Source organism: Clinocottus analis, unplaced genomic scaffold (genome assembly GCF_023055335.1).
Source record: "Clinocottus analis isolate CAN_PGR_092001 unplaced genomic scaffold, fCliAna1.0.p SCAF_3, whole genome shotgun sequence".
Taxonomy (NCBI): Eukaryota; Metazoa; Chordata; class Actinopteri; order Perciformes; family Cottidae; genus Clinocottus; species Clinocottus analis.
This window is the reverse complement of record NW_027176042.1, coordinates 1328718-1355886: the sequence shown is the minus strand read 5'-3', so window position 1 is coordinate 1355886 and position 27169 is coordinate 1328718. Positions and strand designations below refer to the sequence as shown.

At 44.6% G+C, this 27169-nt stretch overlaps 1 protein-coding gene across 1 annotated transcript; it reads left to right on the top strand.

The window, feature by feature from the left end:
- Positions 1–1325: 1325 nt before the first annotated feature.
- ptpra (protein tyrosine phosphatase receptor type A) lies at positions 1326–26370 on the top strand. Its single transcript, XM_068593851.1, has 22 exons — positions 1326–1608; positions 9946–9992; positions 10207–10288; positions 10393–10833; positions 14976–15075; positions 15304–15377; positions 15878–16014; positions 16580–16670; positions 16816–16892; positions 16995–17031; positions 17124–17221; positions 17915–18034; positions 18111–18277; positions 18366–18501; positions 18609–18758; positions 19707–19800; positions 20447–20523; positions 20678–20812; positions 21284–21409; positions 21599–21750; positions 22369–22504; positions 23140–26370. The coding sequence occupies exons 2-22, from the start codon at positions 9972–9974 to the stop codon at positions 23212–23214; spliced, it is 2526 nt and encodes an 841-aa protein (XP_068449952.1). The 5' UTR covers positions 1326–1608; positions 9946–9971; the 3' UTR covers positions 23215–26370.
- Positions 26371–27169: the final 799 nt, after the last annotated feature.

Below are 27169 nucleotides of genomic sequence, written 5' to 3'. Positions count from 1 at the left end.
TCCTCTGACAAACAATTTCTAACAGTCATACAACTTTACTTTTAAACCATCATCTTACACATTGAGCTACTTTTGATTCTCTTTCACAATTTATTAAAATTTCATCAGATAAGAATACATGAATAATTAATATTGTTGGTTACATAATTCAAATATGTTTTTATGCAAAGTTTTAGACTTTTCCTTCAACCTCTAATCACTTAGTTTTAAAAGACACTCACTTTTAATTATTTAACAATATTATTTATTAATTCATAATTTTTTCTTACGATTCAAGCTATTTTTTTTAACTTCACAATCATTTATATTCATGAATGTGACACATTGTGACTACAGACCAAAACGACCTTCAAAATGTGTAATACTCAATTATTTTCTTTTTTTCCTCGAATCCTCACATCAACACCATTGTAAATGTATAGAAGCCCATTCCCGAAAAAAAAGTCATAACCATGACACTTTTGTCATAATTATTACTTTTTTGTCTTAATAATTATTACTTCTTTTTTTGTGGTGGAAATGAGCTTATTTTTTTCCAGATATGTTGTCATAATGTGACTTTTTTGTCATCATTATGACTTCTTGTGTCATAATTATGACTTTTTTGTGTCTTAATTATGACTTTTGTTGTCATAAATATTACTTCTGTATTTGTGGTGGAAATGGTCTTATTTCTTTTCATGTATGGTGTCTTAATTATGACTTTTTTGGTCTTTTCTTTATAATTATGACTTATTTTTGTGTCTTAATTATGACTTTTTTGTCATAATTATTACTTCTGTTTTTGTGGTGGAAATGGTCTTATTTTTTTCACACATGGTGTCATAATTATGACTTTTTTTGGTCTTTTCTTTATAATTATGACTTATTTTTGTGTCATAATTATGACTTTTTTTTGCTGTTGTCATAATGATCACCTCTTTTTTTGTGTGGTGAAAATGGGCTTCCATATAAATCTCCTATTCAGCCAAATAAACTCTTCCTCATCAGCGGTTCCTGTCCAGGTCCAGACGTCGAGCTGCAGTCTGGGCGGTGTCATCTCCCTCTCGGCCAGCAGGTGTCGCTGCGGGCTGTGGAGAGCCAGACTGGAGAAGAGTCGAGGCCTGGCCTGGGAATTTTCTGTTCGCTTCCCATTCTTCCAATGCAGACAGACACACAACATGGCGGACTAGAATAGTCGGCCGAACGCGCCCGGATACAGCGGATAAACCGTGGGATTTAACATCTAGGGAGGTTTAGAAAGTCCACCTCGAAGGGTCGATAAATTAGGGCGACTTGAGGATTTATTTTTGGGGGGTGGGGGGGGTGTGGGGGTCCCTTCCTTGCTTTGGATTTAGCAGATTAACTAACTGCGAAGTGTTGGCTGTGAGTCCCGGATCGTGCTTCCCTCCTCTGCTATCACCCAGGTCCCCCCGCCCCGCTCAGACTCTCTCGGTTCCCGGGGTGTGGAGACGGGGGCCGGGGTTTGGAAGAAAAAAAAACGTGGAGGAGAGAAAAGAGAGAAGAAATTCCTACTTGGCTTTGATTTTTTTCCTCCTCTTCCTCTCCTCTCTCCCCCCACCAACACCCCCTCGCCTCGGGCTTCCTCTGGGCGCTACAGGAGTTGTGGTGAGTTTTCTTGTTTTTGTTGCGCAAAGCCCGAATCCCACTTGTTACAATGTCGCCGTCGCAGCATGTTTCCCTCTCGCTGGGACGCGGTGTCACCCGCAAACACGCACTTTGTGTCGCCTTTCCTCCTCCTCCCGCATTCAGTGCGATACCTGAGCCGCGGCGGACTTAAACCCGAGGAACAGGCGGCGGTGTTCAATAGTTGTAAACCTCTTTTGTAACGCGTGGACATTTCACAAGTAGCTCGGAGGCGGAGAGGGGTTGTGTTGATTAAAGATGAGTGCGACGACGTTTTATTTGTGTTTGGAAGTCGGAGGTTGTAGCTGTGGGACAAAGAGAGAGAGAGAGAGGGGCTCCGGGTCTGTCCTGCCTCACTGGAAAGTACACTTTATTGATCAACGCTTTTGTTATCACTCGTTCAGAGAGGAGAGGGTGGGGAGCTGGCTGATGGGTGGGATGTGGAGGCTGGTGGGGTGGTGGGGTGGTGGGGGTCTTCACGCGACCCACAACAGGAATTGGGTCGCCCTAACATGAACATGTAGGCTGTGCTCTGTCAAATCACAGCGGCTGCTTTGTCTTACAGCTTCTCCTGACGCGGGGTCTCCACAGTGTGCATTCCACCTCACAACCTCTCCCAAAGTTTTTTTTTTTTTTTTTTTTTGCTAATGATTAATTTTCTCCTCTCTTTCTGAATGTTGGGTGTAACCGAGCATACCGTCTCAATCTTGTGGGTGTTGAGTTTTATTTTTATTTTTCTAAATGCATGACTTAAAAAACTTTCACGTTGACTGTAAGTTATGATTTCGCAGGATTATTCATGACAGACTTTGGTAAAAGGGTGTTGATGTTGGATGAGGAGTGTTGGACGGATTTACCGTCACATTCAACAACATCAGGCACAAAAACACAAAAAGTTTGAATGCTATAAGAGAGAGGAGTATCTTCTAGGCCTTGAGGAGGCACAGCGGAGGCCCGGCTTGACATATCTGACAAAAGCCTCTGCTGTGTCTCTGTGTCTTCTTGGAGCTTGACTCATCACGTCTGGATCGAGTCCCTAAGCTGCTGCTGCTGCTGCTGCAACATATCCACCATGCCTCGGTCTCCACGCCGCCTTCCAGAGGTCGGTCCTGTCATGTCGAGGCCATCCAAGTGCAAAAAAAAAAAATCCAGCTGCACTTTCTGAAAATTGATGCGACTCCTCTTTCACACGCAGGCCTACCTTGACCTCGTCTGTCAGGCCTGGACTTGTTTCCCAAAGTGCCTGAACCGACCATCTCTCGGTTGTCTTTGCAGCTCACAGAAAGTCGGAGCTGTTTTATCAGCTGGCTCTCGTTCATATCTTCAGCACCTATTTTGAGAAAACAGGAGTTATTTCTGTCTTGGGATCCTGAAAGCGTTTTCCAGCTCAGGAGCTTTGAGTGATCGTCGCACACACACACTTTTTCGTGATTGGCCTGACTTCTAAAAATAAGAATAAAGTATAGCTTGAAATCGCCTCGTCGGTTGGGTGGGATCCTTGTGAAAAAAGTACCGGGCCTGTTTTGGAAGATTTCACGTTTTCAGCGTGCTGACACAATATTTTGAGTTGGCTCTTTGGGTGTGGCGGGTTTCCACCTGTGGGCCTCCATTTTACTTTTTTTTTTTTTTTTTTACTGTGGAAGAGCACTGCAATTCTGCCTCCAACTGCATTTAGAGGATTAGGAAGCATTATGGAGCCTGATTTCAAACGACATGTGAGGTGTCAGTCGGCCCTCCGCGACATTTCTTTCACAATACAGGAAAATCTGTCCCTGTAATGACTAACCATTCATAAATGAAATATCCTGCCTGACTGGGAGGACTTCGTTTTTGTCCCTGTGTGGATAGTAGTAATTACATAAACCCTTCAAATTATCGAGTAAATCTTTGTTTCACATCCTGATGTGGGATGATTGATGTGTCTGGCTCGCTGTGGCGGATAAGCAGAATGTTGTTTTAGTGGACTCCAAAGAACTGGGTCGCATTAAGTATTTTTAGACGTATAATGTCACAAAATATTGGAGTTGTGTCTGCCTGTGTACTTGTACTGGAGGTACATCGAGGTGTTGATTGTTCACACAGACAGTCTTGTTCATGTTACAACTGTTCCCCGTTCAGTGAAACATGTTCCAATGTTGTTGAGGGAAAAATCCAAATCTATGAGCACATTCAATCACGTCGAGGTATTGTCAGCTTTTTTCCCTCCCAGAGGAAAACAAACTTTTTGAAGTGCTGTTTTTAAACAATGCCGTCACGGGCGCACGGTCAAGTTCGAGGTCGGATTCAAACCCGGTTGAGAGCCGCAGCCGTAAATATTTAGATTTTGCACTTTTGATTTTGGCCTTCGAGGCCGGCAAGACCTCTCTTGCCCAGCTTTTAGAAGAAAAAAATCTCCAAAGAGCCTGTCGGCGAGCCGGAGAAGTCTTTGAACGCACCACCTACAGCTGGGCGGGGAGCAGGAGGGGTTTTGGAAAAGCACCGCCTGAACACCGCCGTCGAGTCTCAGCAGAGCGCCTCGCCTTCTTCGATCTCATCTTCTTCGATCTCTTCCTCAGGAAGCGAAGAGGACGAGAACCTTGAACCGGGATTTTGACAATATTAATGTGTCATAGTACATGTATTCAAGCACTTGTGTACAAATATGAGGCACTTGTGTTTTTCATGAGCGTTTCCATTTGATGCCAATTTATACTTCTACTCTATTGCAGAAGTAAATGTATTGTTTAATGCCACTAAATAGTTTTTCTGGTATTTTACAACAATACTTAATGTATATGATAAAAGGCACTAACCATCAGTGTATACAAAAAAGATAATTAGATGCTAACTATAAGAGAAACATGTTATTTGCATCCTTCATGTAATATGATGGACACAGACATGTTTCTGTATTAGGACTTTTACTTTTAAAGCACATGTTGCTCATAGTCAATATTTTTTACTTAAGTCACATTTTAAAGAGTTTCTTCTCCGTGTATTTTCGCTTAAGGGCCTTTTTTTCAATCTTTTGCATTGTACTTTTCCAAAAATATAACTTTTTCTGTTCAACAAAAGACACAAACTTCTTCAGTGGTTAATGTGGTCTGAACGCCAGCAGCTCCACACATCTCAAACTGACATAGTGACCATTTAAATCAACTATTGGACCAAAAAATAAGTAGACGCGACTCATTTGATGCCGTCTTTCAGGGCTCCTAAGTCTTGGTTACCTGGCACACGCTGTGGTATGTACCACAAAAAAGTATTACGTCTGGATGCGTCGTACTCTGCTGCATGTCGGCTGAAGAAGTTCCTTCAGCTTTTAAAGTTTCGGATGGCAGAAGTGATTGTGAACCGGGGTTTTCGGCCCCCACACACCACGCTTCAAGGTCACGGTGGCTTCTGTGGGCAGGCCATGCATCGCGCCTCCACATCCTCTCTGTGTCCATTGTGGGAAAGCTCGAGAGGCCCCTGGCACGCTCCGTGAAAAACCCCACGACGGGAGCCGAGCGGAGTGTCAACGGCTTTCACTCCGCTCAACCCAGTGAGTTTTATTTGATCCAAATCATCGCTACGAGGCTTTAATAACAGACGCGGCGGTCGCCCTCGCCCGTGTGATTAGCCGGAATAGTAATCCCCTGCTTCGCCGCCGTCCTTTCATCAACTCACCAGCCCCGCGAACGAAAGCCAACGGGAACAGAAACCGCACCAGCGGGGTGGCAGTATCCCTCAGAAAGGGAAGTCCAGAGGATTGCGGCTGTTGTATGTGGCACCGGGGACGTATAATCTGTGGTCTGTTTCAGCGCGAGAGCCCTAGCGGGCCCTGGGTTAGGCCTACTTCAGTCTCCCGTGAAGAGAGGCATTCACAGTATTCCTGTTGCCGCTCCCAGCCCCCCTCGCCCTCCCCTCTCAAGACATAGAAACAGTATTAATATGCCATGAATGGAGACGGACAGACGAGCATTATCTGGCGCTGCAGCCGCGAGAGAAGCAGGACGCCCTGCCGAAAGCCAGAGGGAAATACTTCTCCGCATGAACGTGGACGTCCCCTTGACTGTCACGTCAGGAGGGCATGTGGGGCTTGTAACTGTTGGTTCACCCATAATTCACGCTCATGATTATTAACACTAAACACTGAGGATTCCCGCTGCGTTTATCTCTTCGGCCACATGGGGATTACGCAAAGTCTCGATCAAATAACACGGGATGAACTGAGGAAAACGGCTATCAAGGTTTCTAGAGAGGTGCCTCATTAATTTGTGTTTGCCAAGTCGTGAAAGATGCTTATTACTCCGCAGGCGCGAGTGGGAACTCTCCATGTTAAATGACGAGCTGGCGTTGGTCTTATGTCTTGGCCTTTTGGTTGTCTTGGGGATGTAATTGGACTTCCTTCTTATATTCTACCTATAAGTGGTCCTTTCAGCGTGTGAAGCCAGTGACACGCGGGAACAGCCCGGCCCTTTCACAGCGGCGCGATCGCGCTCCCTACGAGGTCTGCAGTCGGCCACAAGCAGAGTTTTGTTTTCTGTCGCCAAAAAAAAAATATTTGTGCACATTTCTACCTTTTTTTTAAATGTGTTTCTGTAATTAATATTTGATCCAATGCGAGCCGGTAAATGGTATGAAAGAATGATAAACAACTTCTGAAAGTCAGAATTGTCCACAATTTCTGTTTTTAATTCAGTCGTCCACATTTATAATCTGTTGAAACCCAAAGCAAGTATACTGGTAATGTAGCATTGTTGCTATGCTAACTATCCTAATAGTTTAACGTAGCTTTCTTAGAACTGTTAATGAACTGATAGTGGAACTGTCTCATAATAATAATATGATTTGTCTGCACATAGATGGATGTATTGGTGAATATGGCACTTTTTTTGTTTGCTAATGCCAATACCAACATTTGAATACAGCCTTTTTTTTTCATTAAATAAAATATCCACTCATGCATCAGTATGAATGTTCTCAAAGTAGATCAGAAGATATCTGATCAAGCATTTGATGCCAACTGTAAAAGACTTAATTAAATTATAAGTTAAATGTTTTAATGCTCAACGCTTTAGGAAGATGTTGCTTGTTCCTCAAAGGCTTTAAGGTTGTCGTTAAACTGCTGCAATCGGTTTTGATACTGCGAGTTAGTGAAGAGGAAATAAGGGATCGCAAAGACGAATCAAGTGTCACATCTTTGTGTCGTGTCTTTCTTATTCCCTCCGTTCAAACTATTGATTTTTGTTGCTTGTCACAGTGTTAAAAAAAGCAGCAGTGGCAGATTTGCACTTCTCCACATTGCAGTTAATCCCAACGGATTGCTCTCTGTGCTCTTCCTCGTCTGAGAAATATTCCCATGGTTGCACAACACGAGCCCAAAGTCAAGAGCAACTTCCTTTTGTGTGCACTAATAGATGGTTAAGCATATGTTTCCTCTGCTGGTGGTAATACCAGTGATAAATCTGTTAAAGATATTCACTTATTTTAATCTGCCGGTATCAATCCAGCGAATAGGAGGCTGCGTTGAAAGAGAACAAGACTGAAGGTGAAAAAGCGCTTTATTGATGTAAATCTCTGTATGAAACAAGAGTTTAGTTCTTTTGGTCTGTCAACAAAGGTGTTTCAATTAACAACGGTTCAGCAAAACAGTGTTTATTCGCCATTGTAGGAACCAAATAATCAGAAATCTGTTTTTTGCATGTTAAATAGTTTGTGTGTGACACCAACCCGCCACCCGCAGTGTGTTTCTCATCGAGAGAACGGCGGCACAAAAAGTGACACGAATAGAAGCACTTGCCCAGTAACTCTTAAATTAATCATCTCCTCTACCAACCCATAAGTCTGTTAAAAAAAGAAAGGCATGCATTTACCCCCCCATCCCCTCCCAACACACACACTGGACAACTGCAGCTTCTCAGGAGGCATTATGAAGCATCCTTCGGGAGTTGCACCTTCAGGTCTCCAGATAAAATAAACCCCGGGCTCCCGCAGCATCTGTGAGGCGACGGTTGGCAACAGGACCGGCTTATATCACTTACAGCGACACGTCATCCTGCCTCGCTGGATGGCACGCAGAGAACAATGAGTCAGCCCCCGTCGAGGAAAGGTTACCCGCTCTCCAAAAGAAAAAGAAAAGAAAAGGGCTCGTTGATGTGAACACGTCTACCTCGGTCTATCGTGTTGATTTTTTTTTTTTTTTTTTAGCTTAATACACATGCCAGAGGCCTTGTAATGGTAATTCCCCACAAACCAGTATTAATTACTGCGCTGGTCCTTTACAGCTGAGTCACTCCCTGTGATGAGCACTGGAGGGGAAGGACGGCAGAGTTGAGGGTTTACGCTTGTGATGTGGTTTTTTTTCAGGTATAACGGCGGGGGAGGAGGGGAGGAGGGATTTCTTTCACGTCTATATGAGCTGACAGACAGGCAGGAAGCAGCGTGCGCGTTGATTTATGACTTAACAGACCGGTCTGAACAAACTGTAGGTACAGGTGGCGCAGGACGACTTGAGTGCTTTTGGCTTCAGGATAACGATGGACCTGCGAGTTTTGGAGTTGTCGCGGTTATGTAAAGGCTGGTTTTTTTTGTCTTTCGGGTGGTTTGGACATAAGAGCTGCGGCACGGTGGTGCAGAGAGGCCTGAGGTTCGATCCTCCTGATGTGTGCATGTTCTCCCCCCGTGTCGGTGCAGGTTTGCTGCATGGTACAGTCCAAAGACGTGCAACTCAGGTTCATTGATGACTCACAGTTGCCTGTAGTGTGGATGGGTTCAAGCCCCCTCTCACCTAAAATAAATTGGCATTAAGCAACAATTTGGGCAAACAAATCTCTATTTCCAGCTGCTCATATATGTGTGAGTCTTTTTAATGTTGTGTATTCTATATTTTTTCAGTGTTTCATTTGATCCGATCATTTTAACACTGTGAAAAGAGCTCTATAAACACAATATATTGTTTTATATTTGCTGGTGGCGTTAGTCATTGATGATTGTAAACTATATATCTTGGTCGGACAAAAGACGTTTGAATAAAAATCCCATTTCGCACCATTTTCTCGGTAACAATTCCTCATTTGTGGAAAATAATCAGCAGATTAATCGATAATGAAAGTTATTTAGAGCCCGTAGAGCCGGCGCAGTAACGAGGTGAAAAGAAAGCCTTGTGATGAAAGACCCTCCGGTCAGATTTAGAAACGCGTCTATGAATAGAACAGAGTCACTTCCTGCTCCTGTTTCCAGAACACCGGCAGTGTGTACCACAAGGGCCTTTGTCGAGTTGTCGTGATTCTCCTTCAAATCTATCGACACGTTTCCTCGACTTCTCTGTTTTTCATGGATGTTTTTTATTGTTTTGTAGAAGCAGACCTTTGCTCCGGATGAATGGATGGGTGACAGCGGGGGGGAAAAAAGGGATAGCAGCAATTTGATTTGTAGGTTAATAGCATCCTCATTGACAACACAACCTGCTCCTCGTGCCCCATTTCAGGCTGCAGAGTGTAAACACTGCAGTGAATGAGCTTAGTTAAAAAAAAAAAAACACCGGGAGATTGGCGACTGGCATTATTAGAGCTTTTAGCGCCCAATTTATCCTCTACCCACTGATGCAATAATCCCTGGTGTAAAGCATCAGTGTGTGTGTGCGGGAGCGCTGCAGTGTTTTGACTCGGGCGCCGAGCCGGAGTATCTCTGTAAACAGAGGCAGACGAGCTGGATTATTCCAGGGTCGGGACTCTGGGATTAGGTCCAGGGATTATCACAGCTCGGTCGGGGCGAGAGACAAAAGCCTCGCTGGCGCCCCCGTACTGGGATTATGCAGAGGACCGAGAGTCAGCTGGGAGGGTGGGGGCTTTCTCCAAGTCCGTCTCTTGTCCGGCCTCGACCGGCTCGGAGTTTGAAGAACTTTGATGTTTGTGCGGGAATATAATTGTGACATTATTAACATATTTATGATTTCAACCCGGTTGCAAAAAGAGAAGCGATGGACTGTTGTGTATATTTAAAAGGCACAAGAATCATTTTTTTGGGATTATTTTTCACCCATTTGAAACGTCTAGACGCATTGAGCATTGCAGCATGGTGCGGTTCCACTGGCAGTCGCCAGATCATGTTGAATTATTGCCGTGCTCTAATAAAAATTTTAGGGAAAATACCGAGCGTGCTCTCTTCACACCTGTCTCTCTGAATAGACCACATGTTCCCCGTCTCAGAATAATCCTCTCCTCCATTATTCATCCAGATACCGATCTTGCAAAAACATTTTTTTTTTTTTTGTTGCAAGAAGTGAATTTATATTTTCAAGACATGCAAAAAAAAAAAGCACAAGAAACCTAACGCTGTCTCCCGTCTCCGCTGTAGGACCACGCCGTGCGAATGAGTCACTGATGCCAACTTCGCTTCTTCAGGTGAGCGAGGTTGTCCACACACAGGCTGAAATCATGCATCTCCATTTCAATATTACCTTCCAAAGATTAGCATTTGGATTAGGATAGAGGAATCCAAACGTGTCTTATACTCTTGATCTGAATGAAACATATAAATTGTTTTCAGTCACGTTGATTTCAATGAGATTTCCAGTTGTTTTCCACTTACGCTCCCTTCTGTGCATCCTCCATTCAGGGCAGCATGGGTGTGTGTGTCCTGCTCCTGCTGCTCGGTGTGGCCCTCGGGGCCTCAGCCCAGGACCACGTCCCCATCACAAGTACGGATCGCGCCCGCCGACGGCAACTTCCTGTTCTTGCCCACCTCCTTCGGTTTCCACAGGGAAAAGCTGCGTCTCACTCTGCTCTCCTTCTTTCTGTCCAGGTCCTCCAAATATCTCGGCCAAACCGACAGAGACAGACCCCCCCGCCGCACCCGCCCTCAACGTTACAGTCGCACAATCTCCCACGGGGCTGCCCACAACAATCGCCCCCACAATCATCCACGTGACGACGGCGGAGACGGCGACGACGACGACGACGCTCGCCACAACAACCGCGAGCCCAGCCGGCGAGGAGGATGTACAACCGGACGGTCCCGACGGCACGGGGCGGTTGTTACCGGTCCCAGCGTCGAGCGACGCCCCTCAGGCGCCGCCGCCGGGCACCGAGCCTCCGCCCCCGCCCTCCACGGTGGGGCCGGTCAACGAGACCTTCCCCACGGAGACCCCGACTCCAGATTACGGCGACGAGGTGGCGATCAGCGAGGAGCTGGAGACGACCGCACCACCTGAGATGGGGGTCACCTCGGACACCAGCCCACACGGTGAGTGTTGATGGATGTCCTGGCGGAGCCGCGGGCTTCTTTGTTTGGTGTGGGACTACGTAATCCCTCGCCACTCCTCTTGGAGGGAAAAGTAGAGTTAATCCACAAGAACCCATCTCTCCTACAGGGGCACACAATACAGACTAAATAGATCACATACAACACATTTCTGACATTGCTGTCAAAATAGTGTCAAATTTACGTCACAAAAAAGTCGTAATTATGGAAAAGAAGAAGTTATAATTATGGGAAGAAAAAAAGTCATAGTTATGAAAAAGAGTCATAATTATGACAAAAAAAAGTCATCATGATTTTCTTTTTGTGTCAGAAATGGGCTTCCATAGCCATAATTACGACTTCTTTATTTTTTTAAATTATGCCTTTTTTTGTTGTCATAATTATGACTTTTTTGTTGTTGTCATAACTGATTTTTTTTTTTTTTTTTTGGCGTGAATGAACTTCCATAGTTTAAGCCCCCCATAAAAGAAGCCGGATCTATAAAGTGATGGGGGCCATAATAAAGACGAAATAGATCACATAGAACACATTTCTGACATTGTTTTCAAAATAGTGTCTCATTTTTTAAATGTTACATGTATGTCACATTAATGGTAAACAAACGGTATTAATAATGACACAATTATAACATCATTTACACAACAATTTGTATCAGTTTCTTCAAGAAATGTGCTCACAGGAGGTTCAATACATTAAATTACCTGTTATTTAAGCATTAGTATTGTTAAACAGGTAAATCTTCACCTTTTTTTTTTATTTTTAACAACAAAAATAGCTTTTTAAATTTAGCATTTCCTTCAGATCTGTCACAAACTGCATCAGCCATCTTGGAAAGGTTGTTGTGGGGACGCAAAATCACACAACCCTGTCACGTGACCCACCAAAGACGTGCGACACCTGTGTCCTTCTGGGTTTTAAAGAGAAAAGTGTCTAAACTTAATATAATTGTGCAGCAACACACTGAGATCCCAAACCCGTGGTGGCTTGAGGCTGTGACTCATTTTTGATCTGGAATAAGGGGAAAAACACCCGGCGACCACGGCGTGGGTGTTTTCATCACCCGGTCGGTCTGTGCATCGCACCTCCAGCTTCATGGAGGATGTCACCATTCTCACGCTCGCTGCAGTCATTCAGAAGTGTGGGAAACCAAGAAGGCGCCGCTCAGACCCCGTGTGCTGCAGACTCTGTCACGATGGTATCTTTCATTGTTGCTCACGTTTGGAAAAAAACGCAGCTGCTGCTTAATGAGGAAAAAAAAATAGACTTTGTGTTTGTCAACTGCATACAACTGTGTCAGGGAGCTACACACACACTATAAAGATGACTAGGTGCTGCATTCAGGGCCTCCACTTGTCATCAGATCATCATTTAATGCAACGTGTGAACAGGACCCAACGAAAGTAGAAGTACACAAACGCTCGAGGCAATTTGGAGATGGCGATAAGGCGACGCTTCATTGGAATAGATAAACATCAGATTGTCAGGGTGTTTATTTCCATGGAGCTGTGTGTTGTTCATGCGACCCGGCAAAGCGGTAGCAACAGCTAGAAAGAGAGAGCGAGCGAGCGAGCTTTCTGGTCAGTACTCAACCTTTTTAATATTTTAGACAGCTGGACACTTTTCTGCTTTTAGACTCCATTGTAGCAGCGCTGGAAATGCCCCCGACGTGATGTGCCCGCATTTGACTAGTCATCCACGAGATTCAGAGGAGCAATACAACCCTGCCAAAAGCGGCTATTTTCAGGTGAAAACAAGCAGCGTCGGGGCAGCATTTCTATCTATTTCACTTCAAGAAACGCCGCTTTTTGAGTTTATTTTGAAAGCATTTTAAGTGACGTCAATGCTCGAAAGCCGAAGACGGTTTTTATTTATTTATTTTGGCTTTTTCCTGCAGCTCTGTGTGTGTGTGTGTGTGTGTGTGTGTTTGCGCACTGACCATCCTCATAACATCCTTGCAAGTGAAACATGACCCACACCCTTTTTCTTTACATTAATTATTCATTTTGCCTGATTACAGAGAAACGCAACAAATCACCATCGAGCGCCGACGACTGATTTTGAAAGATGTTTTTTTTTTTTTTATCAAGTAAAATATAGCGGTTATGTATTTTTTATTATTAATTAAAACTGCTTTTTTGTACGCCAATTCTTCGAAAAAGTGTACTTGAGAACGAGCAATACTCTCTCCTGGTCAACATAAACACAACAGATGTGCCTGCGCCGCTAATGTGGAATGTCCATTACACCACACAATCACTTTGGGCTCGTAGGTGTTGCGTAATTGCTCCATTGTCTCCGCCTAGCTGTCTGTGGACCTCGTGTGTGTATTTGTGTGTGTGTGTGTGTGTGGAGCAGTTCTAGATGCTATGAGATTTGTCAAGGCTGTATCCGTTCCACATGATGCTCGCAGCCTGTTGTGCTCCTGTTCAGTTCAATGTACACATTGTCCCGAGGATGAATACTGAAAGTCCTGGGAATTGTGCCTGAAAATGCAACACAACTGGGCGGCGTTCCCAGCCCCCCCCCCCCCTCCCTTTTGCTCCTAAAGTGCATATGGAGCATGAACTCAAACGGTGCATTCTCTCTGCAACATTGAGAGCTTTCTTGAATTTCTGAGTCGTTCCATAAAAACAGCTGATTCAGTCGGTTGCATTGTCGCCGCCATGGAGCCGGTCTCTAGAATAATCTCTTCTTTTGTTGTGTCCTCGTGTGTCTTACAGGCCGGTCGTTAACACACAAACAGCAGCCGGGGTTGTGTGTGTTTTTTTTTATGTACACTGAACTGCAGTTGTTGTTCAGGCAGACCCTCATGTGTTTTGTGTTAACCGCTGCACGGAAAGGTCACCATGAAGACTAGAGATACTCTGTGCGCGGTGGAAACGTACACAAATCACTCAGCTATTGTCGTCGTCACAAAGAATAGATTAACCAGCGCCGTGTAATGTCTAATTTGTAGTGTTAAGCCTTTGTGACTGTTGTGTAGTTTTGTTGTTCACCAGTTGGGATCATCTCACGCGTTGCTGGTGTAGGATGGCTGTGGCTCGGGGGGTCGTTTGTTTACCACAAGGTCGGCGGTTCAATTCCTGGCTCCTATTGTCTGCACGTCCAAATGTCCTTGAGCGAGACACTGAACACCAAGTTGCTCCCCGGGCAATTCACAGCAGCCCGTTGCTGCTGCACGCTCAGGATGGAGAGCATGCATGTATGTATGCATGTATGTATGTATGTATGTATGTATGTATGTATGTATGTATGTATGTATGCATGTATGCATGTATGTATGTATGTATGCATGTATGTATGTATGCATGCATGCATGTATGTATGTATGCATGTATGTATGTATGCATGCATGTATGTATGTATGCATGCATGTATGTATGTATGTATGTATTAAAGTAAAAGTTCTAAATGTTTCACTATTGTACATACATATACATACATGCGGACGGCCTGTTGCTCGCTCCACATCTCCATTTGTGTTTGTGCTTTTTTTCCCTTTGGAAAGGCCAATGAAATATTAACATTGACAACCATTACTGAAAGGAAAGATGCAGGCTGGTGTTGAAAGAGGCAAAGGTCACTTTACGGCCTCAGCTTCTCTTCTTCTTCTTCTTCTTCTTCTTCTTCTTCTTCTTCTTCTTTTCCCCCCACATTCTCACATATTAACAAGCTGAAAGAACAGCCACTAGAGATCAAAACATTTGTGCTGAAGTTACGAAAAACATGAATTGATGAGTTGATCAAGCACGGCACTCTCATTGACGAGAAAGCTGCAGCTGGTTAGCTTAGCTTAGCATCGTGGCTGAAACGGCGAGACTCTCTGTGTCCACATGAAACCAAACCGCTCTCTCTCGTTGTGTTGCTGGTATTCTGGACTCTTTCTTGGCAGCGTGCACAGCTTCAAGAAACGGATCACATGTACTTAAAATCTTTGTTTTGTGCTTATTTTATAATTTCTTGATGAAGTTGGACACGTTGGTAAGATGATGACACATCCCGAGTTTATTTTGAATGGTGTAATAAGCAATGATTTGGTACCTCAACTATTGAAACACCTTTTTTGTATTTTCTTTTACAGTACACATTATTTATTATCCTTTTTATTTCCCTCTCTGATGTAGACAACACGCAGTCCGATGACATGCCCATCATCGCGGTCATGGTGGCCCTGTCCTCCCTGCTGGTCATCATCTTCATCATCATCATCCTCTACATGCTCAGGTTGGTGAAGTGCAGTGGATGTTACACGCACACACACACACACACAAACAGACACACACGGCACGCCGGCTGGAGCCCTGTGGCGAAAAGGCCTAAGGTGCTACTGTTACCATGGCAATGACTGATTGGCATTCAGCTGGAGGACGAAAGCAGTGTGTGTGTGTGTGTGTGTGTGTGTGTGTGTGTGTTTGTGTATTAACGCTCGCTTTGATCTGTGTTGATTGACAGGTTTAAGAAGTACAAGCAGGCGGGAAGCCACTCCAACTCTTTCAGACTGACCAACGGCAGATCGGACGATACAGGTGAAACACACACACACACACACACACACACACACATGCATTAGTGTGTTTGTTTGTGCGTGTGAGTCGACAGACGTGCGTACGCACCGATCACTTTTGGGTCGACTCGGCAAATTGGTCCATGAACCGACTTGTTCCTCTGAGTTTCTTTCTGATGGGACTCGATTGATCTGGCCTCCCTCACAGATAACATTTCACCGGTTGACTGTTGGCAGACGGCTTTTGTTCGGTGCGATTACCTAACCAGCAGGGCTGCGGCGAGCGCCTCCTGTGCCACAGGGTTGAGTCACAGCGCCCTCTGCTGGCCGTTCCCTTTAGTGAAGAAATCAAACGATGAAGTCTGTGTTACTTGATGCAAGATCCGCTCTTTTTTTCCTTGCCCCGTCCTCTCCCCGGTCTTTATCACCACCTGTGTTGCCCCTCCCGTTCCTTCCCCTCCTCTCCTCTCCTCGCCTCCTCCCTCCCTTCCTCCCTCCCTCCCTTCCTGCTTGTCGGTGCAGAACTCCAGAGCGTCCCGCTATTGGCCCGGTCGCCCAGCACAAACAGGAAGTACCCGCCCCTTCACGTCGACAAGCTGGAGGAAGAAATGAACCGTCGCATGGCGGATGACAACAAGCTCTTCAGAGAGGAGTTCAATGTATGACACACACACACACACACACACTCGCACACACACACTGATAACACCTTTAACCCATATCCCTGTAGCCTCATTAAGTGAGTCTTCTCCAGGGGAACGTCAGGTATTTCAGTCGCCGTGTAAAGATTATTAGAGCTCAACCTATTTAAAATGTATGATTTAGCTTGATATCCACATATTTTATGTTTCGGAAGAAAAATAAACCAGATGAAGAAGATGATTGCGATGCATTAATCTATTGTACATAATATATAAGTCACAATAACCAGCCATGAGCCTGACACCATTGAGATTACATGCAAACTAGTAGCAGACTAGTGGAGCTTGAGATTATGAGCTCAAACTAAAATAAGTAGGAAAAACATTTTAGATAATTAGTCAAAAGTCATTTAAATTAACAGTAATGATAAACAGTGGACATGATGTGAGATCAGAATACGTTCTGTGTTGATCAAACACAGCAGACAGAAAGAAAAGAGCCGACAGGAAGTGACGTCCAGGGTCACACTGACCGGTTCCTCTCTGTTAAATGCATGTTCGTTGGTTTTCTGTGTGTCTTAAGGCGCTGCCAGTCTGCCCCATCCAGGCATCTTGCGACGCTGCATCCAAGGAAGAGAACAAAGAAAAGAACAGATACGTCAACATCCTGCCATGTGAGCGACCACATGACGCCGACTGACATTCATAAAGCTCTGCGTCACGTTCATCAGCCGAGTCGTAGTACATACAGTTTACAAAGTGACGCTCTGAGGTGCATTTAATGGTCGGTTATGTCACCGTCACTCCCTCTCTCCTCAGACGATCACTCCAGGGTGCATCTCTCCTCTCTGGAGGGAGTCCCAGACTCCGACTTCATCAACGCCTCCTTCATAAATGTTCGTATTCGTGCAGCACTTCGCCAGAAAAAGAGACATTTCTGCTCCAGGCATACTGAGACGCAGCCTAACGTCTCTTTTTTACCGCCTCTTCTTTCTCAGGGCTACCAAGAGAAGAATAAGTTCATCGCAGCTCAAGGTAAGGAGCGCGGTTTATTTGAACAAACACAAAGCCGGATTATTAGCTCGCCGCGAGTCCCCTGAGTGTCTGGACCTCTCTCCGTCCCTCAGGGCCGAAGGAGGAGACGGTGAACGACTACTGGAGGATGATCTGGGAGCAGAACACGGCCACCATTGTGATGGTGACCAATCTGAAGGAGAGGAAAGAGGTGAGAGCGCCGGAGGGACGACGACGGCGACGTGTTTATTCATGTTGTTAGGATTGTAATCATCCACAGAGATATAAAGGAGGACGACACGGGAACAATATCATCCTCCTTTATTCGAAAAGTTCATATTTTTATCTGTAAAGTTGGTGTAACAGTGTGTGTTGTTGTGTAACAGTGTGTGTTGTTGTTGTAACAGTGTGTGTTGTTGTGTAACAGTGTGCGTTGTTGTGTACCTCTCATTCTGCTGCAACAGAGTTGCATCATTGTTATTTTAAACAATCTAATCTGTACAGTTAATGTTTCCCATATCTGGGATTATTTGAACACACACACACACACACACACTCGCACTCTCTCTCACTTACTCTCACACACACACACACACACACACACACACACACTCTCTTACTCACTTTTACACACACACACTCACACGCACACTCTCTCACTCTCATACACCGACTTCTCTCTCTCTCTCTCTCTCTCTCTTTCTCTCTCTTTCTCGCACACACACTCTCCCACCTCTCCCCCCCCCACCCTAAACCTCCAGGTTAAGTGGATTATAATCCTGTGAGAGGAAGGAGAACCTTCAGAGTCAGCTGTTCATTGTCCGCAGTAAAAGTCTGTTAATGTCCACATGACAAAAGGTCTTGATCTTTGTTGACTTGACTTTAACTTCCTCTTTGGTTTCAGTGTAAGTGTGCTCAGTACTGGCCGGACCAGGGCTGTTGGACTTACGGGAACATCCGCGTGTCAGTGGAAGACACCATGGTCCTGGTGGACTACACCATCCGCAAGTTCTGCATCCAGCAGGTATCTCATCTTGTTCTCCAGGGCACCGGCACACAGCTGTTTTATTCTAGTGACCTGGGTTCCCTTTGCGTCTCAGGTGGGGGACGTGTCGGGGAAGAAACCCCAGCGGCTCGTCACCCAGTTCCACTTCACCAGCTGGCCGGACTTCGGGGTGCCGTTCACCCCGATCGGCATGCTCAAGTTCCTCAAGAAGGTCAAGAACTACAACCCCCAGTATGCCGGGGCCATCGTGGTCCACTGCAGGTGAGTGGATCCAAAGAGCTTCCTTGCATTTGTGTGTCTTTGTCCGCGTGACCGCGCACGACTCTCAACGTGCGGTTCTGTCCGTCAGCGCCGGCGTGGGGAGGACGGGGACCTTCATTGTGATCGACGCCATGTTGGACATGATGAACACGGAGAGGAAGGTGGACGTGTTTGGCTTCGTCACCCGGATCAGAGCCCAGCGCTGTCAGATGGTCCAAACCGACGTGAGTCCAGTGTCGACGCACTCGATCCTATAGCCTCTCTCTCTATCTCTATCTCCCATGATGCAGTGCTTCCACGCGGTGATCACTGTCTCCTCTCCGCGCCACAGATGCAGTACGTGTTCATCTTCCAGGCGTTGTTAGAGCACTACCTGTACGGAGACACGGAGCTGGAGGTCACCTCTCTGGAATCCCACCTGGCCAAACTCTACGCGCCCTCACCTGGAGCGGGCTGCAGCGGTCTGGAGGCAGAGTTCAAGGTGCGTGTGTGTGTGTGTGTGTGTGTGTGTGTGTGTGATTCCTCCAAACAGCCATTCTTTTAGCTGTTTCACTCATGGGGGCTTATAGCGTTAGCATTGCTTAGAAAATACCACAGGGCTATAATCCAATATCCCTGAACAAACGCACGCCATGCTTACTTTCACATGCACACACACAATCACACACACATGCTCTCACACGCTCACTCTCACATGCACGCACGCTCTCACATGCACGCACATGCTCTCACATGCTCACACACTCTCACACACGCTCTCACATGCTCACACACTCTCACACACGCTCCCACATGCACACACGCTCTCACATGCACACACGCCCTCACATGCACACACACACATGCACACACGCTCTCACATGCACACACACGCTCTCACATGCACACACGCTCTCACATGCACACACACGCTCTCACATGCACACACGCTCTCACATGCACACACACGCTCTCACATGCACACACGCTCTCACATGCACACACGCTCTCACATGCACACACATTCTCACACATGCACACACATGCGTACACAGGCACACTCACGCTCACACACATGCACACACACACTCTCACACGTGCACACACACACTCTCACACGTGCACACACATACTTACACAGACTCGATATATATCTTTTTTTAAATGTTGTCTATCTTGCACGTTTTTCATTGTATGTTTTTTAATTTTGTAAAATTTTAAATATTATATCGGTGGAGGCTTCAAATGAGCCTAGTTGTCTTTTTTGTCTCTTCCTGCACTGTAAAGTTCATTTATCTCTGTTGTTTGTTATTTTAGTGTTTAAATTGTGTAAACAAAAAAAAACACATGTGCAGCCGAACGGTTTCATCCCATAAAGACGAGAACATTTGGTTTAGTGAAGCTCTTCTGACACATTTAAAGTTTTACGTTACGATCTCCTCATTTCTAGAAGCTGACGTCCATCAAGATTCAGAACGACAAGATGAGAACCGGCAACCTGCCCGCCAACATGAAGAAGAACAGAGTCCTGCAGATCATCCCATGTGAGGGCTGTGTGTGTGTGTGTGTGTGTGTGTGTGTGTGTGTGTGTGTGTGTGTGTGTGTGTGTGTGTGTGTGCGTGTGTGTGTGTGTGTGTGTGTGTGTGTGTGTGTGTGTGTGTGTGTGTGTGTGTGTGTGTGTGTGTGTGTGTGTGTGTGTGTGTGTGTGTGTGTGTGTGTAGATGCACAGTAATGAACATGAATGAAATATCAGATGTATATGGTCCATGTATCAGTTCATCTAGATAGATAGATAGATAGATAGATAGATAGATAGATTGACAGACAACTTTATTAATCCTCATTTGTCACCAAAGACAACAACAGACGAGGTTCACAGTGCACAACAGACAAAAAACACACATACAAGAACAAACCCCAGAACATGCCATATGAAACAAGACAACAAGACACATAACCGACGTATGAAGATGATGAATTTAAATGTAAAAACCACAACTAAAGGTGTTCATTATAAAACCAAACTGCTGCCGAGACAAAAGAGCTTCTGAGTCGAACACTTTAGCATCCTGAATCTCACTGAATGAGCTTCTGAGTCCTTTAAAAAAACAGTGTAGTGGACGGCTTTCAGAGGAAACAAGCGTTGTTAACCGGGCTCTTGATCTCATGGTTGTTGGTTTTTTTGCACAGATGAGTTCAACAGAGTGATCATTCCAGTCAAACGAGGAGAGGAGAACACCGACTACGTCAACGCCTCGTTCATTGACGTGAGTGTAAAAAAAAAAGAAGCACCGAGATCGTTTCCCTCCATTAATGCAGACAATCCATCCGGGAGTCTTTCTTTCTCCTCTCCTGCTGTTTATCATCCCTCTTTTTCCCCCGTGGACATCACTTCCTGTCGTTCCCTGCGTGTGGTCACAGGGCTACCGTCAGAAGGACTCGTACATGGCGAGCCAGGGCCCCCTGCAGCACACCATCGAGGACTTCTGGAGGATGATCTGGGAGTGGAGAAGCTGCTCCATAGTCATGCTCACTGAGCTGGAGGAGAGAGGGCAGGTGTGTGTGTGTGTGTGTGTGTGTTCAGATACAAACACTGGTATTAGATATCAGCTGGCTAAAATAGAATATTGATATTGGATGATTTACTCAATGCTAACTTGACGCCACCAGTCTTGTATAACATGGTGATAATCTGAGAAACATGTCTTGGTCTTTAGTGGTTTTTCAGCGTTTCTCCATGTCAGATCTAAAGACATTTCTGATTCAAAGTAATAGTTACACCAGGAAATCATCTTAAACAGCCATAACTGGAATTCTAGACTCCATTTATTTATGATTTTGTGTCCCTTTCCTTCTTTGCTCATGTAACTAATGATGCTATTAATATACATGACTTGATAATTAAATAATCTCTGTCCAGAGATTGAGATGTCCATTAATTTTTTTTGAGATTTCCTTGAAATGTTCAGAACCTTTTGCGTGCCGTTAAGCGCGGTAATCTGACCGTCTCCATTTTGGCTCTTGCAGGAAAAGTGTGCTCAGTATTGGCCCAGCGACGGCGCGGTGGTCCACGGGGACATCTCCATCGAGATTAAAAGGGAGGAGGAGAGTGAGAGCTACACGGTGCGCGACCTCTTGGTCACCAACAACAGGGTAATGAAGGATTTAATGGACCTACAAACACACCGCGAGCGCTAGCAGATGGGAGAAAAATGTGATCAATTAATACTTACTTAATAGGCAAGATTAGCTAATACGGATTATATGCCGACAGCAAGCTTTGCAATACTCCCTATGAACATATCCTGATGTCTTTCCTTTCGCCCTCGTCCGTCTTTCCAGGAGAACAAAGCTCGAGCGGTGCGTCAGTTCCATTTTCACGGCTGGCCCGAGGTGGGCATCCCCACCGACGGGAAAGGCATGACCAACATCATCGCCGCGGTGCAGAAACAACAGCAGCAGTCCGGCAACCATCCGATCACTGTGCACTGCAGGTAAACCAGATCAATGCAAATAAAGTTATATATGTGCAAAGAATAACTCATATTTGGCAAAGACACCGAAGCCCCAGAGCTTCACAGCAGCACAAAGCTCCATCATTGCTAAAGGTGGTGACATGCAGAGAATAATTCCCCCACTATGGGATTAATAAAGGATTCTTAAGAAAGAAGAAACTGCATCTGCATTCAAACGTAAATTCCCAATATCTCAATATTCAAAATGCCATAAAAACAGATGCTTACATTTGTAAAGTGAAATTACAACGCAGTCTTCTTGAGGGGGACCTCTGCTATGCACATGTACGTGGCCATGACATTTTACTGTACAGTTTTTGGAGAAAAGTGACTTCAAAGTCAGCTTCAATGACATAATGATATTCATAATGTCACAATTTCCAATATTCAAACGGCTATAGAAACAGATGCTTAAATTTATAAAGTAAAATCACAACGCAATCCTGTTCAGGGGAACCTCTGCTATGCACATGAGGCATTTGAACCGCCTCCAGATACTTTGCCTTGCTCTCCTCTCTTAACGTGTGCACTCCCAAGTCCAATATACTGCACATGTATGTCATAACTCACATTTTTGTATTGTGTGTGTGTGTGCAGTGCTGGTGCTGGCCGGACGGGGACTTTCTGCGCGTTGAGTACAGTCCTGGAGCGCGTGAAGGCGGAGGGCATCCTGGACGTCTTTCAGACCGTCAAGAGCCTCCGACTGCAGAGACCGCACATGGTGCAGACGTTGGTGAGCAATGTTGCAGCAACGCAGAGTGATTAAATACACAATGAGCAATGCTATTATCATATTTTTCGTGCAATACTGTTATATCTTTTATATTTTGTGTCCTTTCATTGTGTAGAATAACTGTCTGTTGTCTGTGCTTATGACAGTGAAAACATCTTGAATCTTTGAGCGCTATAAAAGGGAAATTTGCCCGTGTCACATTTCCTTATGAACTTTATAACTAATATTTTTCCCGTTATTCCCTCTGCATCGACGGAGGTTGTTTTATTTAGTGTGCATTCTCCTGAGTTTGACATCTAGATGCTTTAAAGCTCAAACTACAGCTTCCAACGCTCGTACTGATGTTCGACTCCACCTTGAATAAGGAAGCTAGCGCAGTCGTAGCACTTTAGTAGCTCTCAGTTAGCACTTTGTAGTTGAAAATGTACTTTCCTGATTCTTGTCGTTCTGAGTTTGTTCTCACGGTTGAAGGCACTCATTGTAAGTCGCTTTGGATAAAAGCGTCAGCTACAAGTAACGTAATGATGAAGGTCTTTTAGTCAAGAAGTGTTTGAAATGTGAGAGATTTCACAACATAAAAAAGTCTTCGTTGTTCCAAACCGACGTCCTTTTCCCCGTCTCGCCTCTCTCCTCAGGAGCAGTACGAGTTCTGCTACAAAGTGGTCCAGGAGTATATCGATGCCTTTTCTGACTACGCCAACTTCAAGTAGGGACCAGCCACAGGATGGATGGGATGGATGGGATGGATGTCTGCGTACACGTCATACAAAACATATGCACGCAACCTAGAACACACACACGCGAGCACACAATACCACGCTGAAAGCTGCGTATTCCCCATCTGATGGAGTAAACACGACGACGACGACAAAGAAAGACTCGTCACAACTTTATCTGTGGACGGGACGAACCGCCCGCAGGAAAAGGGAACGGAGGCCTCGGCCCGGAGGACAGAGAGAATAACTGAGATGCCTTCTTGAATATTTTGTAATATTGATCTTGTTAATACAGCCCTTTGCCCCGATTTGCTTCCCCCCGACCTCTCCCACATGTGTATATACTTCCTGTGTTGCATCTTATTACTTTGGTTTTAGACACAGTTTTGAGTTCGGCTGCATTTTCGGGTGGCACCTGTAATGTATTTTATTGGAATATATAAATATATATATATATATGAATCTAATGCTTTGGAGGCTAATGTCAAGAAAAAGATCCAGAGTCACGGTGGTGATGATTAGGGTGTTTTGTTTTTTTTACTTTTTAGGGATAAAGACTTAAAACATTTGGCTTCGAACAGTTTCAGACATAATCTGGATTTTTCTTCACTTTTAGACACACACACACACACACACACACACACTTGCAGATTCAGATCCGCATGTCGAGCCACTTACAGTTTCTCTCCTTTTTTAAGTTTCAGGGGTTCAGATGTCACTCACGATTGGCGATCAGAATATCTGTGATGTATCTCAAGGACTCAGGTTGATGCCAAAACACACACACCCCTAAATACCAGGAGCCATTCATGTCTTTCTGTGCGTGCGTGTGTGTGTGTGTGTGTGTGTGTGTGTGTGTGTTTGTTTGTTTGAACTGGACTGTGAGAATGTCACAACGTCTTCTCTCTCACTGGGTTACGCAGCTCTGGAGTCTGAGACCATGTTGAGACGTTCAGGACTTAAAGCATCTGCTTGACTCTCACAAGTAGAAATACATACACAGCCAAGACGTTTTAAGGTCAAACATTGATGTTGAATTCTCTTTCTCGGTCTGTTACTGCCAAATCACAAACCACATCGTCACGAGTGACATCACTGCATCGTGGAAACCGACCCGTGTTGTGCACCCAGCAGTTCTTCTTGTTTACAGACACATGTCAGTATTCCTCATGGGTCGTGTTGAGCTTAACTCTTTTATTTTTTTTTATATCCGCCTCACGTCACTTTGCTGTATCGCCACAATCCTAAAGTTTCTTTCCACACGATGAACACGGACGCCGAGGAATGTCTCTTTTAATTTGAATGCTGTCGCTCACGTGTTCCTCAAAGTATCCATTGTTACTTACATGGTGACGGTGTGCCATGCCATGTTTGCTCCGATTTTGTTTTATTTTTTTATTTCATGGTCGTCCTGTGAGGATGTTAAGACTTGAATTACAGTGATGTCAGCTGGCAGCAGGGCTCCAGGTCACAGCTTCAGCTTTCGGATTGTTTAAACTTACAAATTGAACAATTTAAGCTGGAGTTCATCTCCAAAGCTCACTCTCATCCAATTGGGTTTTAAAGCCCCATCAGATTATCCAGATATCATGCTTTGCCTTGATTTTTAATTGATTTTAATGCCATGATATTAAAAAAAGTTTCTCTTTTTAAGAGTTTTTTAATGTATATTTCAACTGAGGACAACATTCTTGTGCTTAGTTTGCATCCAGCGGTCTGAATCACGCTAGCGCTCTCGTGTAAAATCACTTCTCTTGACGCATCGGGCACAATCGGTTCCTAATTTATTGACGACGTGATCAGAAATCCGCGCTGATTTACGTCAATGTGGATTGTTTGAACACTCATGCACTATTTGCACCAAAAGAAATGCCCTTAAAAAAAAATACATAACCAAAATAGGAGACGAGGTCAGAGCGATGATGACGGCCTGGATATTGAAACATAAGAAATATATTTGAGCTGCAGATCGTTCAGGTCTCAACGCCCCGGGTTCAGGGACGAAACGTAGCAGACCTTTGAATGAAAGGGTGTGTGTTTGTGCGTTGTCGTCGTCTTTTGAGGTCTTCTTTTCGTTCCAAAGCGTCTCAAGTGCCCGCACTGTTCGTTAGGTGCCATTCTTCCTGTATTTACTTTGTCACTTATTGGGTTTTTTAATCAATAGAAGGGGGATGCTTCTTGTTTGGCTATTGTGTCCTGTGCTTAGATGACATGGGGACGGGGGTTTATTGTGTGCGTTTTGGATTGTGTGACTCTGTCTCAGTGCAGCTTGACACTGTGCCGACCCACTATTTTGCTATTGAACTGAACTTTTAAGAAGTGCCTCACTGATGGGTTTTAAACACAAATATACATAACTGAACGTACAATGTGTGGCGCGAACGTTGCCACCCCAAAGGCTGTCCTTTGTATCCCCCCCCTCCCCTCCACCACACCCTCAGACATGCGTGTATTTCCTTAATTTCCACATGCAGACGGATGCTGAACCTCTTTTTGAATGACAAATCAATTGGGCCAAAAACTTCTTCCCTTCATCATTCCCATCTTCGTCGCAGATACAGATTCCTTTGATGGTGCAGATCACACGAGCATGGAGGTCGACATCATTTCCATTTGATTCCTTTTCTCTGACATGTGGTATCCATGACAAGTAATCAATTGTGGGTACCAAAAATACTTTTTTTTTTTCCCCCTCGCGACATATACAATTTCATCTTTTGGTGTATTGGCACCAATCGCCACCTTTTTTAAACCCTGGAGCTCTTCACACGCGGTTTCTGGAGCGTCGGACTTGTTGTGTCTCGCTGTGTGTGTGTGTGTGTGTGTGTGTGTGTGTGTGTGTTCAGTGTCTCCTGTCCGGCGCCGCTCATCACTTCCTGTTTCACTTTGTCCTTTTGGACGTTCCTCCCGGTGCTCCGCTCCTCTCCCTTTTGTACATAATGTAAGGTTATTTATATTTCATTCCTGTCTGCTGCCTTGCTTGTTATATTTTCTTCTGCCCCCCTTTTTTTTTTTTTTAAGACGTTTTTTTGAACTGTATCGGGACCATTTTTGAAATATATTAGCGATGTTTTTTGTTTTGGCCATTTTTTTATTAATTTGGTATAATTGTCTTAAGCAAATCCTATTTTTTAATTTGCCAATGTTTGTTTCTAGTGTTTTTGTTATTCAACATTTGAATATATGTATATATAATTATATATATGATAAATTATATATAATTATATAATGCCAAATGGCCTTTTTAAGCAAGATACTGTTCAAACCTAATAAAGTGCTTGAGATTTTATCACGTCTCTGTGTTTCTTGTGTCGTTAAATGTCACGTTTAACGTGTGTGTGTGTGTGTGTGTGTGTGTACGCCGCTCGTGACGGCTCGCTGCTCAATGGAGACGAATGGTACGGCGGTGCAAAATAATTGCCAATCGTTCGTGCCCCTTTTATTGATCAGGTGGTCCTGAGTGTCGCTCATGAAGGGGTTTCCATCAGCGTTTAACCCTTCGTCCCCCACGATCAAATATGAATGTACTTTTTCGCATCAATAAATAATGATCCACAGAATCATTGAGGGTCACTGTTGCAGCGTCTGTGTGGACATTAAGACGTGCAAACATGTTTCCATCAAGCTATTGCTCTTGAATGAAGCCGTTTGGTGGGATCACAGTTTCTTTAGGGTTTTGTAGGAGTCGACCGACTAAGCAGCACTGGAGATGTTCCTGATGAAAGATAGGGAGATGGAAAGATAAGCAGGATAATTGTAAAACAATGTGATTGTTATTGAGGTTCAGTCAACCGTATGATAGAAGCTTGAAGACATATTACCACTGTAACCTTTATTCATGTAGAAGAGAGAAGTGTGATACACAGCAACATTCATTAAATAAAACAATGGAGGAAGAAAGAAAATACTCTTGTTTGATCTAAATATGAGTCTTTCTTATTAAATTGTG